Source organism: Myodes glareolus, chromosome X, assembly GCF_982192425.1.
Source record: "Myodes glareolus chromosome X, mMyoGla1.1, whole genome shotgun sequence".
Classification (NCBI taxonomy): Eukaryota; Metazoa; Chordata; class Mammalia; order Rodentia; family Cricetidae; genus Myodes; species Myodes glareolus.
The window spans coordinates 125767903-125783784 of NC_142053.1; the positions used below are offsets into that span (position 1 = coordinate 125767903).

Consider the following 15882-nt stretch of genomic DNA (forward strand, 5'->3'; position numbering starts at 1 on the left):
TCAGACCTACAGTCCCATCAAGGCAGAACAGGAATAAGAAAAGGCAGTGATACTACCACAAAAGTCATCAGTATATCATTCCTATACCTTGCTTACATTCCTGGGTACTCACCGGCACACCATGGGACATGAGGGTGTTAGGATTCATGAGGGTGACAAGTTGGTGAAGGAGATCAGGCTGGCTATCAAAAAGCTCAGGTGTCAACTTCTTCATCACTTCTTCCAAGTGTTCTGCTGCAAGCGATGGAACCCCATACCAGGTTTTTGGCTCACCCCTGTTCAAGTTAAATGGGATACAGAATGGCCATATACATGGTTATGTAGAGAGCCCGTCCTGACTGCCGCCCCAGTTCACCATGGACCCACTTACCAGTGGAGGTAGTTAATGGAGTAACTCCAGTGATCCTCAATATGCCAGCAAAAGGCTGAGAAGACCATGCCCACATAGAGCCAGGGTACCTTCATGCCAGATATATCTGCATTGATGTGGCACAATACAGACTGCTCCAATACAGGCATCACGTTCAGGTTCCAACCACTTTTAGCATACTCCTGTCAGATCAAGTATTTGTACAGAAGGATGAGGATTATGCTATGGAACTGAGTTTTCCCCTTCAGTACTGAGGATTAAACCTTGGGCCTCACAAATTAGAGACAAATGTTCGGCCACTATATCCTAAGCTTATTCTACTTCTGATTTTGAGATAGGGTTTTACTAAATTGCCCCGGCAGACCATGAGTTTGTAATCCTCTTGCCTCAACCTCCTGAGTAACTGGGATTATAGGCCTAAATTACCAAACAGAGCATTTTTTTTTGTTTTATTTACTTTGTGTATGTGCGTGTAGTATATTATGAGTTTATTTTTTGTGGGTGCACATGGGTGAACACACACGTGGAGGTCAGGTATCTCCATCTATCACTCTTCATGTTAATTTTTGAGACAGGATTTCTCACTGATTCCAGAGGCTAAACTGGTTATGCTGATCTCCCTGTCTCTGGTCACCGTTACTCAGCACTAGAGTTCCAGAGGCAAGCTGGCACATCTATAATTACTATCACAAAAGTCATCAGTATATCATTCCTATCCCTTGCTTACATTTCTGGGTACTCACCGGCACACCATGGGACATGAGGGTGTTAGGATTCATGAGGATGACAAAGTATCTCATACACACACATTTCAGATACTACCTAGGCTGTGTTCTTTATATATAGCACTTCATCTAATTTTATGCAGTTGTTGGGGATCTAAACTCAGGTCCTCACACTTGTACAGCAGTCACTTTACCAACTAAGCCACCTCTTCAGCCCCATTTGTTTAGTTTAAGACAGGATCTTACTGTGTAGCTCAGTCAACACCAAAGTCACAGTAACAATGCCTGAGTCTTTTAAGTGCTGAGAGTGAGCGATCACACTAAACAAGAACTTAAATTTCAAGTTACTTGCTTTTGTATATATTCTGCCTCCCAAATACTGGAATTAAAAGTGTGGCCACCATAAGCCAGCAAGATTAGTATATATACATATATATTATGTATACAATATTCTGTGTGTATGCCTGCAGGCCAGAAGAGGGCACCAGACCCCATTACAGATGGTTGTGAGCCACCATGTGGTTGCTGGGAACTGAACTCAGGACCTTTGGAAGAGCAGGCAATGCTCTTAAGCTCTGAGCAATCTCTCCAGCCCCATGCAAGATTAGTTTTTACTTTTAAGTAAGTGTATGCATGTGTATCATCTAAGTACCCATGGAGGTCAGAAAAGAATGTTGGATCCCTGGAGTTTGAGTTACAGGCAGGTGTGAGCTGCCCAATGTGGGCACTAGGATGGAATTTGGGTTTTCTGAAAAATCAGCAAGTGGTCTTAACTACTAAGCAACCTCTCTAGCTCCATTATTTTAATATTCATATTTTTAGTATTTTTATGCACCAATTTTTCAAGTTTAAATTAAAACCTAGGTACTGGAGAGATGGCTCAGAGGTCAAGAGCACTGGCTACTCTTTCAAAGGTCCTGAGTTCAATTCCCAGCAACCACATGGCGGCTCACAATCATCTATAATGAGATCTGGTGCCCTCTTCTGCCATATAGGTAGACCATCGTATACATAATAAATAAAATCTTTACAAGAAAATTAAAACCTAACAAGCCAAAACACAAAAACCAAAACCAACAAAGAAAAATATCAAAACAACAAAAACAAAAGCAAAGCCCTGAACCCAAACACATTCTTCCCTAAGTCAAACCTGGCCTCTCAATTCTACCTATGCATATAAATCCTATTTACTGAACACATATGGAAGGGCCAAGTACTCCTTAGGTCACTTTTCCTACTTCTCACATAATCCTTATAACAAATTTGCACAGTAGGTATAACCCCATATTACAAATTAGGAAATGGGGTTCGCAGGGGGGAAAAAAAGCATCTCATACATACACATTTCAGATACTACCTAGTCTGTGTTCTTTATATATAGCACTTCATCTAATCTTAAAGCAACTACTTAAGGCAGGTCTTTCAGAAACTAAATGACTTGGCCAAGTTCACACAGCTGACATATACAATCATAATAATAACCCACTCACCTCTTCTTCTGGAGTTAGATGCCGCTTACTGTCACTGACAGGGAAACCGCTGCCAAATTCTTTGGAATGGATGTCAGCCCCATACTCAACAGTCACATCTTCCTCAATGCTATTCACTAGCCGCCAGAACTCTTTCTCTACAAGTTCTGTGGGTACCATCTGGGGTAACAAAGATAGTAGATGATCAGAGCCCATTTTATCCTGTCCACATTAACTTAGGGGAGGTACAGTACCAATGCCCATGAAAATAGCCCCAGCACCTACATGTACAGGCATGTTGAAGTAGTCAGCTTTAAAGGAGTCAGCCATCTCCCCAAAGCTCTGCAGAGTATATTCCCGGGTAGCCTGCTCAAAGCCAAAGGCTTCGGGGGGCCGCTTACACTCCTAAAACCCAAGAGAGACAGAAAAGTTATAAAAATAGAGGCAAAGAGAGAATGATCTAAAGTGGACAGGAAACATGGGATAGGAGCAGGGAGGGAGACCAGCCCTAGGTATGCCTTCAAGTCTCCTGAGATAAGCCTTACTTTACAGTGCTACTTTTTCCTTCTTACCACCTCAACTTATCAAATCTACTCATGTCACACAGCATTTCTGTCACACTTCTGCTCCCTGTTAGGGTTTGGGTATGAAGGGTCCTCCCCAGAGAGTTCATGCATCAAAGAATTGCTCCCAAGATGGTGGTGCTATTTTGGAAAGCTCTACAGACTTTAGGAGAAGTCGGTCAGGGGTTGGGTTCTCAGAGGCAGTATCTTTGCCCAGCCCAACACAGTCTTTCTCTGGGCTTTCTAGCTCTCATAATGTGAGTTGTACCCTAAGCACTTCCCCACCATGATGGACTGAATCTCTAAAACTGTAAGCCAAAATCTGTCTTCCTTTAAACTGGTTCTCTTAGGGTCTGGAGAGATGGCTCAGTAGTTAGAGTACTTGCTGCTCCTGCAAAAGATACAGGTTCAATTCTCAACACCCACAAAGTGCTCCCAACCATCTGCAACTCCAGTTCCAGGGGACTCACAATCCTCTTCTGACCTCTGTGGGCACCAGGCACGCACATGGTGCAAGGTACACACAGGCAAAACACTCATACATATAAAATAAAATAAACATAACTCAATAAATAGTAAACTGTTTCTCTCAGGTACTAGAAAGTGACTAACATACAGAGTTCATTCTCCATGGGAATGTCTTTTTTTAATATTTATTTATGTATTATGTACACAATATTCTGTGTGTATGCCTGCAGGCCAGAAGAGGGCACCAGACCTCATTATAGATGATTGTGAGCCACCATATGGTTGCTGGGAATTGAACTCAGGACCTTTGGAAGAGCAAGCAATGCTCTTAACTTCTGAGCCATCTCTCCAGCCCAGGAATGTCTTCTAATACTACTTTTGTTGTTTCTTTTTTGGGTGCTAGGGTTTGAACCCAGAGCCTTACATATGTTAATCAGATACTCTACCACTGAGCTATACTCTTAGCCCCTTTCCTCCTTATTTTTACTGACTTCAAAATACAACTTTTAGAACAGTTTCCCAGAACATGAAACTCTTGGTTCAATCACTTCTCAACACTGAAACAAACATACAAACTCCAAATCAAGTACAGTCATATAAGCCTATATAATCCTAGCTATTCAGACCCTGAGGCAAAAGGATTAATCACTTGAGGTCCACAAACCCAAGATTAGTCTGAAAAATGTAGCAAGACACTTGTTAAGAAAAATCTTGTCTCCAACAAACAAAAGCCAACTTGAAGGTACTCTGGCTCATATCTTAATTCTAGTACTTGGAAAACCCAAGACAAAGGCATTGTGACCTGGGCTACTTAACTGATTTTGAGAAACCAAGTGCTTACAGTATTCAGGAAATACAAATAGATGTATCTAAGTTAGGTGTCATCCAGGTGTAAATGATTTTCACAAATCTGCCTGGACTACACAACAAAACACTGTCTCAAAAAACCAGAACAATAAAAAAGTTGCTGGGTGTGGTAGCATATGCTTTTGATTCCAGGACATGGGAGGCAGAAGCAGGAAGATATCTATGAGGACTGCCTGGTCTGCATAGAGAGATCCTGTCTCAAACAAACAAATAAAACAAGAAAAGGACTAAGGAAGGGTGGGAGGGGAAACTTGGATTGGTATGTATAATGAAAAAAGATTTTTTTTTCTAAAAATAAATAGGAAGGAAGGAAGGAAGGAAAGAAGGAAGGACGGACGGACAAAGGATTTAGCTCTGTGGGAGATTACTTTCATAGTGTGCACAAAACCTAATTTTGATCCCCAGTAACACCACCACTATCCCCAAAAAAGAAAGAAAACACAGAAACTCAGGTCAGTCTCCTAGCCTGTAAACAGTCCTCCCTCATCACTACAGTTCATGATCTTCTCCTAGGACTTTGCTATCTAAAGTAAACCATAAGCTCTAACTTCAACAAGGTCTTCTGTCGCTGTATTATCTCTCCAATAAAATGTGACTTGATGCAGATTGCTCAGGGAAACTTCCTTAATGCCTAGGCTGGAACTAGTACAGTATCCTAGTCCTTTTTCATCCTTTGTATGTATGCATGTCACACCTGTCTTGTCTAGAATAAGGCAGGACCACCAATGTATGACCTCCAGAAACCCAGAGGAAAATATAGATGAGCATGGAGAATATGGATGAAGGTACAAAAGACATGAAATGAATCTGTCAGACATCCTGGGTACTTAACCCTCACTGCTGCTCTGTCTCTTCCTTACTACACTACACCTACCAGCCCTAGGCACTTTCTCTCCTGAATATCTCTGTTCCTGCAAAATCCCGTTTCCCTATCTGAAACACCAATGAACCTCTTCTACAGTCAAATCTAAATACCCTAACAGGGAAAGCAAGTAATCATTATACTCATTTGATGAAAACTTTGTATCTTTAATTCATTTACTACAGAAAGGGTATGAGCTATAAAAGTCTTTATAAAGTATAGAACAAGACTTTTTAAACGTCTTAAAGGTAATTATATATATGATGGAGGAAAGAAAATACTTGAGAATCAAAAAGACATTGATTTTATTTTATTTTCTAGTCAGGACTGATAGTGCAAGCCCACAATTCCAGTTAACTTGGGAGGCCGAAGGAGGACTACATGATTAAGGCCTGCCTAGGCCACAAAGTGAGTTCAAAACAAAAATTAAATAGGACACAAGCTAGAGATAGAGCTCAGTGGTAAAAAGTACTTCCTTAGCATGCTCAAAGCCCTAGTTTTGAGCTATATGGTCTAGCTATAGATAGTTAATTCTGTCATTTAATACTCATTCTTGAGATCTTCCATAATCACTACTCTTAATTTTCCTTGATATGGGCATGGTAGTTCATACCCATAATCCCAGGTTCTGGAAGATTGAGGAAGGAGAATTGATCTGAGTCTGAGGCCAGTCTGTGCTATAGAGTGAGATACTAAGTCAACAAAATGGCAAACCAAACAAGCAAACAAAAAAACCATCTTTCCTATCTGGTCAACTACTACAACTCAGGGTTTCTTTTTACTTCTCTTTAAAGATTTATTATGTATAGGGCTCTGCCTGCATGTGTGCCCAGATGCCAGTAGAGGGCACCGGATCTCATTCTAGATGTTTGTGAGCTACCATGTGGTTGCTGTGAAGCAAACTCCGGACCTATGGAAGAGGAAGGCAGTGCTCTTAATCTCTGAGCCATCTCTCCAGCCCCAACTCAGGGTTTCTAATATGTTTTAACATCTGCTTAAATGTTAAGACACATAGTTCATCATCACACACAGTCCATCTAATCATAACATAGTCTGGTAGCTCCCACAGGACAAGAGTATAAATTACATTTTCTCTTCCTCTTTCTCACAAAGCTCTGCAAAACCTCATCTCACTCTAAAGTCCCAAAACATAATACTATAGCTAAGGTGGGAGCCTCCCCTTAGATTACACATAGGAAAACAAGATATCTCACGTGGACTGGGGAGGCCTTACCGCCATGACACATTTTGGACACCTCCAGACACCTTTTGGGATCTCAGGCAAAGGAGGCAGCAGGCAAAAGATGTGGTAATTGTCATCACAACCATCACATAGCAAAAGTTTGTCATCTTCATCTCCTCGGGAACACATTCGGCACACGTATGACTCAATCTGCCAGAGAGAAGCAACGAGTTATATCAATATAGGCCCTGCCCAGCCTTCAAACACAGGCCCCTGCAGACAATATCCTATTCCAGAGAGTTCTCCATTGGAAGTCAGAGGTGTTTACTGGCTTGGTTGTTCATGGCCCTATACAAAGTCTGGAGTTCAGCTGCATGCGTGCACTATTTCCTCCAAACAAGAAGAGATGAGAAAGCAGTCTTTTTCTTTTTTTCTTTCTTTTCTTTTTGGTTTTTCTAGAGAGGGTTTCTCTGTGTAGCCTTGGCTATCCTACAACTAGCTCTGTAGACCAGGCTGGCCTTGAATTCAGAGATCTGCCTGCCTCTGCCTCCTACAATTAAAGGCTCACATCACCACTGCCCTGCGAGAGCAGTCTCATTCATCTTCAATCTTCTCATTTTATTCATTCAGTAAGCATTGCATTCTATGGCACAGAGATGTGGAAGAGCTGGTATCTGCCTTCAAAGGGCACACAGTACTAGAATGTTCATAAAAACTGAAAACAGCCATAGTAGCCAATAAGAAATACTATGGGAACCTGGAGAAGGAAATAGCACTCATATTACTTAGAGGTGAGGGAGGACTTCCAGGATGGAGTTCTTCATTCTGAAGGGGACAGTTGTTTTTTTTTTTTAAGATTTATTTATTATGTATACAGTGTTCCGTCTGCATGTATGCCTACTCACCAGAAGAGGGCACCAGATCTCATTATAGATGGTTGTGAGAATTGAACTCAGAACCCCAGTCAGTGCTCTTAATCTCTGAATTCTCTCTCCAGGCCCCCTTTGAAGCTAACTGAAACTTGAAAGGGAACTAGTGTTTGGCAACTGAAGCAGAGCACAAAGAGAAATTCCTTGAGGCAGAAGGAACCATATGTGCAAGGAATGCAAGATTACAAAAGAAATAAAGGCTCATCTCTTGAAGAAAAAAAAATGAATATACCTATAAGTAGTTCAGAACAGCTACAGCAGAAGTGAAGTAGGCAGTGCTAGGCAATGAGGTTAGAAGTCAACAGGGACTGGACCATGCATGATAATGAAGATAATGAAGATTTTAGCCTTTATCCTGAAGCACTGGACAATAAGAGTCATCTCTGGACCCTTCTAGCACTTTATGTGAACAGTAGCTGTGTATTCTTTCTTGTTCTTTGTTCCAAATTAGCTGGCCTTGTTTTCCCCAATTAAGTAAGCTACCTGCAGACAGGGCTCTCTAGACCCACTTTTCTACTTAAGGCAACCTAGTCCAGTGCCACGCTGGAGAAATGCTCACTGAAGGGATGAGAAGCAGAGCTCTAGGAAGTCAGGGCTGGGTCCTTACAAACTGGGCATTGCTGTGGTTCCTTCGCAGCCTCATGGTCATCTTGGTGCAGGGCTCAGGACTATGACTCAGTTCCTCCTTGCCTTCTAGAAAGGTCTTGGGTGAGGCTGATTCAATCTTCATATCCCCACCTAATTCTTCCTTTACCACCACAGTGGGGGGACACTCAAGTCCTTCCTTATCTGTAGAGAGAAAAGTGGTTCCAAATTTAAATCTGAGATATTTACAGTCCTGAAATCATCCCCAGTATCTTAGGCCTTACCTTTTTTCCGAAGAGTCTTATCCTTGGCCATAAGACCCAGCCCCATCATCTTGGGACCTGCTCCATATATCTGTAGCTTCTTTAGTTCCGGATTTTTCTCAATGTCTTCCTCTGTGGGTTCCGGCTACAAAGAAAACAGGAAACAAAATGAATCAAGAATACTATCTGGAACAGGCTGCCCAACACTAAAAGAAAAGTTCAGACTATATCTATAGTCTATATATCTATATCTACACACACACACACACACACACACACACACACACACACAGTTTGTGTCAAGAACTCATGCACAGACGGGCCACAGCAAGAATTCAGAGTTACTCTTTGAAGACTAGGGATAGATAAGTCCTAAGTCTGTTTGTTTGTTTGCTTGTTTTGCTTTTTTGGTTTTTCAAGACAGGGTTTCTCTGTGCAACAGTCCTGGCTGTCCTGGAACTCACTATGTAGACCAGGCTAGCCTCAAACTCACAGAAATCCATCTGCCTCTGCCTCCTAAGTGCTGGGATTAAAAGTGTGCGTCACTGTCTGGCTCTAAGTCTTACTTTTAAAGGGCCAACAAGATGACTCAGAAGGTTAAGGCGCTCACTTGCCATCAAGCCTGATAACGTGAGTTGAACCTCTGGGACCCAGCTGGTAGAAGGGAAAAAAACCAACTCAAGTAAATTGCCCTCTAGTATATGTCTGCCAAAGCAGAAATATACAGATATGTACACGCACAAACATACACCCCAAATCTAATAATAATAATAATAATAATAATGGAAAAAAATTAGGGATTCATGAGGTCCCATCTTTAGCTGAGGAGAGCAGTAGTTGACAACTGCCAAGGAAAGGAGAGAGGCAACTGGCAGGTTCTTCATGCCCTGGTGGATGACCAAACACACACCCATGTACAAATGAGCAACACAAATTTTACAAAACTCAAGCCGGGCAGTGGTGGCACACGCCTTTAATCCCAGCACTCAGGAGGCAGGCAGATCTCTGTGAGTTCGAGGCCAGCCTGGTCTACAAGAGCTAGTTCCAGAACAGGCTCCAAAGCTGCAGAAAAACCCTGTCTCAAAAAGCCAAAAGAAAAAAATTTAAAGAACTCAAAAAACATCAATTAATTAATTAAAAAGTATAAAAGGAAGACATGAAGTTGGGAGATGTGATAAGTATCCTAGAGGAAGTGGGGGGGGGGAGTTGAGAGGTGTATACGATCTAGATATACTGTATATATACATAAAATTTTCAAATGAATAAATATAAAAATTTCAGGAGCTAGAGAGATGGCTGATTAGTTAAGAGCACCAATGCAGGGAGCTCACAATCACCTGTAATTCCAGCTCCAAAGAATCAGACTCTTCCTTCTGGCCTCTGTGGGCAATTACATTCACATGTTCATATGCCTCCACAAAAACACGTGTGCATATACATAATTAAAAAACAAATCCTAGGGCTGGAGAGATGACTCAGTGGTGAAGAGCACTGGCTGCTCCTCCAGAGAACTCAGGTTCAACCCCCAGCATCCAAATGGCAGCTAACAATTCATCTACAACCCCAGTTCCAGGGAATCTAACACCCTCTTCTGGAATCCACGGGCACCAGGCATGCACATGATGCATATACGCACATGCAACTAAACACCCATACACATAAAATGTTTTAAAGCTCTAAAAAGGAAAAAGTTTTTAAAAATTTAAAAGAAAACCAAAAAGGAATTAAAGGCAGACTTTCAGTGTTGCCAACTATAAAATAAAAATATTAATTTCTACCTCATAAATTAAGGATAACATATTTGAAGAAGCAGAGTGGTACTCGAACCACTTTTCTTCAATAGTTATTCAAAGAAGCTATTCATCTCTTATCAAGGAAGCCTCTATTTACAGCAAATAAAAACCATCACAGAAAACCACAACTGGACATAATGAAGAAAGGCCAATGGATTGTGGGGAGCCCAGTCCTAGTGGCTAAATCTACATCACAGTTCTTGCATCTACGGCTCAGGGAATATTGTGGAGGAGGGATGGAAAGTTTCTGAGAGCCAGAACAGGAAATCTGCTGTGAAAGTCTCTCCTAAAAATGGCTGCATAAACCAGGTGTGGTCGTGCATGCCTTTAATCCCAGCACTTGGGAGGCAGAGGCAGGCAGATCTCTGTGAGTACAGGCCAGCAAGGCCTACAGAGTGAGTTCCAGGACAGCCAGGACTACATAAAGAAACCCTGTCTCAAAAAAACAAAGCAAGAAAGACTGCTTAAGACCAGAATGGCACTATCAATGAACATGTTAACATGCGGGGGGGGGGGGGGGATTTCATGGTGTTCCACTCCTAGACAAAGAACTATGTTAAGCCCAAATCCGTGGGTCCAGCCAACAAAGGAGACCAAGTCCCATATGTAAAAGCAAAGAGCCTTTATTTTAACCAAGTTTGCAAACTCAGTCTCTCCGCATGTTCAACGTATTGGAATACCCAGAGAACCCCGAGCTCAATTAGAATTGGGTTTTTATAGTAGTAAAGGTGGGAGTGAGGGGTCTGAGGTTCAGGACCCCTGACTGGCTGACATTTGTCTAAGGGTGTCCTGGTGAAGTGCTGGCAGGTGTTTCTATTTACAGTGCTTGGAATGCCAGGAATTTCCTTTGAATGGTCTGCTCTTGGGTGGGGGTCAGGTAATCTTGGCCTGCCAGGCATTGTCTCAGGGTAAACTATTGAGACTCTAGACTCCATTTAAATTTATCGATGGCCAGAGTCCCAGGTGATAATGGTTGGAGGAAGTAAAGAACTTCCTTTCTGCCCAGACTTAAGATTATCATGGCTGGCCCTCAAAAACTACAGGCAAATGCTGATTGCTAGGAGGAGAATTAGCTTTTCCCCTTTATCTGATTTTCCAATGCAAACTGACCAGCTTTGAGATCATACACACACACACACACACACACACACACACATACACACATATATATATGCATATTTATTGCATATAAGCATGAACATACACAAAAAAATATAATCAAAGAAAAAGAGGCTATCAACTTGAGAGGGGTCATAGTCTGAAGGAAGATACGTGGGAGAAGATGGAGGAAGGAACGGGAAAAATTATGTAAATAAGTCAATTTCAATTAAAAACATTAAAAAATTTTCAAAAAAAGTAGCATTATTGCTGGATGTAGGAGGTACATGCCTTTAACCCAGCACTTGGGAGGTGGAGACAGGTAGATCTCTGAGAGTCTGAGGCCATCCAGGTCTACACAGAAAGTTTTAGGTTGGTCAAAGCTACAAAGTAAGACCCTGTCTCAAAAAAAAAAAAAATTTGAGGGGGCTGGAGAAATGGCTCAGCGGTTAAGAGCGTTGACTGCTCTTCCAGAGGACCCGGGTTCAATTCCCAGCACCCACATGGCAGCTCACAACTGTCTGAAAATCCAGTTCCAGGGGATCTGACACCTTCACACCAATGCACATAGAATAAAAGATAAATAAATCATAAAAAAAATTGAGATTAATATGGCCTGCTAAATTAATATTTCTCAGTGAGAGCCGGGCGGTGGTGGTGGCTTTAATCCCAGCACTTGGGCGGCAGAGGCAGGAGGATCTTTGTGAGTTCAAGACCAGCCTGGTCTACAAGAGCTAGTTCCAGGACAGGCTCCAAAGCTACAGTAAAACCCTGTCTCGAAAAACAAACAAACAAACAAAAAAACCCCAAAAACAAACAAACAAAAATTCCTCAATGAACACATAGTGAATATATTGTTCTCTGTTGTCCCCTCCATGCCAAAAAAAAAAAAAAAAGTATGGTACATAATCTTCTCTGCCTAAAGGGTAGGGTATAGAAATAAGAAGACTTTTATGAGCAGACTGAAGAAAGCAGGCACACAGAGCAGACATATTAAAAAAAAAAAAAGTACAGTACAGGCCATGCAGTAGTAGTGCACCTTTAATCCCAGCACCTGGGAGGCAGAGACAGGTGGAGGAACTGTCAGTTCGAGGCCAGCCTGGTCTACAGAGTGAGTTTCAGGACAGGTTCCAAAGCTACAGAGAAACCCTGTCTCAAAAAAAACCAAAAAGTACAGTACAAACAGATCTCCAAATGCTTAAGAGCACAAAAGAGTGCATAGCTTCAGTCAGCAAGCAGTATTCTTCCTACTCCAAAGCCCCTGTTAAGTGGCAAGAAGAAAAGTACTCACATCAGGCTGTAGTCTCTTTGCCCGTCGTCCATAACTGTTGAACTTGGAAGGCTGTACAGACTGTCGAAGGGGGATGCTGTGGGGTTTATATTCCTTGTCTTTCTCCTCATTATCAAATGGACGTGTGTTACACTGCTAGGGAAAAGTGAAGAGTAAGGTCCAGAGCATGGAATTTCAGTCCCCCAAGCAAGACCATCCTTTCACCTTCACCCAATGGCCAAAGTTGTAGCCTAGACTCCTGACCAAACTAATAGCCCCAGTTCAACTGGTCTTTATCACTGACACCTTACATACTTTCAGAAGTCCTTTTCCTTTTCATTTTTAACATTCCCTTATATGTGTAACATTAATGCCACAGTGAGTATGTAAAGGTCAGAGTCAGTTCTTTTTCTACCATGCGCATTCCAAGTCAAACTCAGGTCACTAGGCTTGGAAGGAAGCACCTTAACCCAATGAGTCATCTTCCTGCCACTGACAAGGCTCCCCCCTACTCTCCGCGGTTGTACTCAACTCAGGGGTTCAACAGATAACTAACTATAGAACTTGACAATAGACACTATAAGAAACTATAAAAAGGCAAAAAAAAAAAAAAAAGCACCACTAGGAAAGAGTAAGGTCTAGTTTCCCAGTCTCCAGTACATGGAACCAGTTCTATTAAGAGTATTAGTATGGGGGCTGGAGAGATGGCTATGGCTGGAGAGAAGACTCAGAGGCTGCTGAGGTCCTGAGTTCAACTCCTAGCAACCACATGGTGGCGCACAGCCATCTATAATGAGACCTGGTGCCCTCTTCTGGCATGAAGACAGAACAACCGTATACACAAAAAATAAATCTTAAAAAAAAAAAAAAAAGCTAAGATATGTTATTTGTAATCCTAGCACTTGAGTAGCTGAGAAAAAGAGGATCAAGAGTTCAAGGCCAAGGGACCAGCAAGATGTATCAGTGGGTACCTGCTGTAAAGACTGAGAATAATCTCAGTTCAATCCCATGGACCCACACGGTAGAAGAGAATGAAATCCTGAAAATCATCCTCTGACCTCCATGTGCATGTATGTACACACCATAAATGTAATTTATAAAGTTCAAGGTAAGAATGTGGACACAATTCAATTGGTAAATTACCTAACATGGACATAGCCGGAGTTTGATCCCCAGTATTGCTTAAACTCAGTATAGTAGTGCATGCTTGTAATTTCAGTGACCTGAAAGGTGGAAGCAGGGGGATTAAGAGTTCAAGCTCGTCCTTGCCTAAAGTTTGAGACCAGCTTGGGCTGTAAGAGGACCCTGCTACAAAATAAAATAAAAAAAAAATCTAAGCTCAGCGATTAAGAGCACTGGCTGTTCTTCCAGGAAACCTGGGTTCAATTCCCAACACCCACATGGCAGTTCATAACTGTCTGTAACTCCAGTTCCAGGGGATCCGACACCTTCACACAGACATGTATGTAGGCAAAACACCAATGCACATAAAAATAAATAAATTTTTTTAGAAAAAAAAAGATTCTAAGACAACAAGGGCATGGCAGTTGAAATCTCCTACTTGGGGGACTGAAGTAGGAGGACTTATTGGTCATCTCTGGACTTCCCAGTGGAGGAGTTTTAAGTGCAGTCTGAGCTACGTGGTAAGTGGGCTAGCTGCGTGGTAACTTCTAGGCCAGCCTGACACATATCAAGACCCTGTGTCAAATATAAACAAATAAATAAACAAAAAAAAGAAGTGTACCAATATGTGCCTGGGGATAAAGACTTTTTTTACTCCACCACAGCCTGGCATCCTTACCACAAGGTTGGCTCCAGACTGATACATTTCATAGGGATAAACAATGCGTTCATAGTGAGAGCGTAGCAGGGAACCGATGTTTTTGCCAGGTGGGTAGTTGAGGCGCTGGGCCACACGAGCCCACCGACGATCCTTACAGATAGTTTCATAACCACCTTCTTCCACCACAATCTGCAAGGAAGAGCAAGAAGGGACATGATGGATGTGAACATGCAGAAGCAGGCCTACAGAAAGGCGAGGAAGACAACTGCAGCCTCTTGTTTCTCCCAATCTCAAATTGCTGCAAGAGGTGGGAAAATATTCTGCTGTGCTACCAGTCCACCCCTTCCATACAGCCCAGAGACCCAACATCCAAACCAGAAGGGGTCCTAGCATAGCAAGGATTTATTGAGATAGGGTTGGGAAATATTTGAGAAAAACCTGTTCTTACTTTGCTGAGGCTATAGAGGTCCAAGATCCGCCGTTCTACATTGGGAATCTTTAAGGATGAGCCCTGGATCTCCCAGAATTTGGCAATCTGGTCCAAATAGTTCAGTTTCACTCTTGTCTGGGCCTAAAGAAGAAATGGCTCAAAAACACTGGCCACCTCCTACCACCACCCATCCATTACCACCAACACTCCATCCCACCCCCCACACTCTGCAGTGTGCCATTTTCTGGCTCAAACTTAGGGGAGGAAGAGAACAGAGTAGACTTCGAGTGAAATGAGCTCTGGGTTCAAGACAATGCTTGGCCCCACTTTTTTCTCATTTTCCAAGTCTTTATACATATAATCTCTCATTCTCTTGACAAGGTTGTTTGTGTATTATGTCTTATACAGATGAAGAAATAGGGCCAGAAAAGCTAAGTCACACAACAAGAATTAAGATATATAAATAATCAAGTAACTCTAAGCTTAGCCTTCTCTCTGTTGATCTGCTGATTGAGCAAATGCACATCACTCACTGCACCCCATATATTTTCGTTAGAAAATAAGTGCCAGGCTTGGTAGCTCACACCTGTAATCCAGCACTTGAAAGGCAGAGGCAGGAAGACAAGGAGTTAAACTCCAGACTCTATTACATAGCAGATTTGAGACACTGTCTCAAAAACAAAAAATGGGAAAAGGAAAATAGTACACTTACCCCAGAGATATGGATTTAATTAAGAAGAATGGTTAAGACCCTCTAGAAACTTCAGAAATGTCGGGCAGTGGTGGTGCACGCCTTTAATCCCAGCACTGGGGGGGGGGTGTGTGTGTGGCAGAGGCAGGTGGATCTCTGTGAGTTTGAGGCCAGCCTGGTCTACAAGAGCTAGTTAGTTCTGGGACAGGCCCCAAAACTACAGAGAAACCCTGTCTCGAAAAACAAAAACAAAAACAAAAAAAAAACCTTCAGAATTATATCTAAGTTCTTCATAGGGCTCCAAAAGAGCACATTCATCTCCTTTTGTTTCACAAAAACTGTAAGAATGGCATACTGAAACAGCAATGGTACCTGGCTAACTCAAGACCTGATATGGATAAAAGTTCCTAGAAACAATGCTTCCTCTGCTTGCCTAAAATCTCACTGCCCTAAGAAGGGTTCACAAAAGTCCTAAATCCTTTAACTTGATCACTTGAGACAGAGGTCCTTTTCTAGTCAGTCCTCTGAGTCCT

General features: G+C 42.1%; 1 protein-coding gene across 6 annotated transcripts in view; it reads right to left on the reverse strand.

Annotated features, from left to right (window-relative positions):
* Positions 1-15882, reverse strand: part of Kdm5c (lysine demethylase 5C) — a 39421-nt gene that overhangs the window by 18047 nt on the left and 5492 nt on the right. For 4 of the 6 annotated variants that reach the window (XM_048441654.3, XM_048441653.3, XM_048441648.3 and 1 more), the window contains exons 3-12: positions 14677-14799; positions 14247-14417; positions 12467-12601; positions 8306-8429; positions 8044-8225; positions 6559-6717; positions 2850-2969; positions 2586-2744; positions 371-552; positions 113-275 (exon numbers count right to left, since the gene is read on the reverse strand). In XM_048441654.3, coding sequence (XP_048297611.1) covers positions 113-275; positions 371-552; positions 2586-2744; positions 2850-2969; positions 6559-6717; positions 8044-8225; positions 8306-8429; positions 12467-12601; positions 14247-14417; positions 14677-14799 — 1518 coding nt within the window. The remainder of the gene's footprint in view (positions 1-112; positions 276-370; positions 553-2585; positions 2745-2849; positions 2970-6558; positions 6718-8043; positions 8226-8305; positions 8430-12466; positions 12602-14246; positions 14418-14676; positions 14800-15882) is intronic. The other 2 variants (XM_048441649.3, XM_048441647.3) reach the window with 1 other exon arrangement.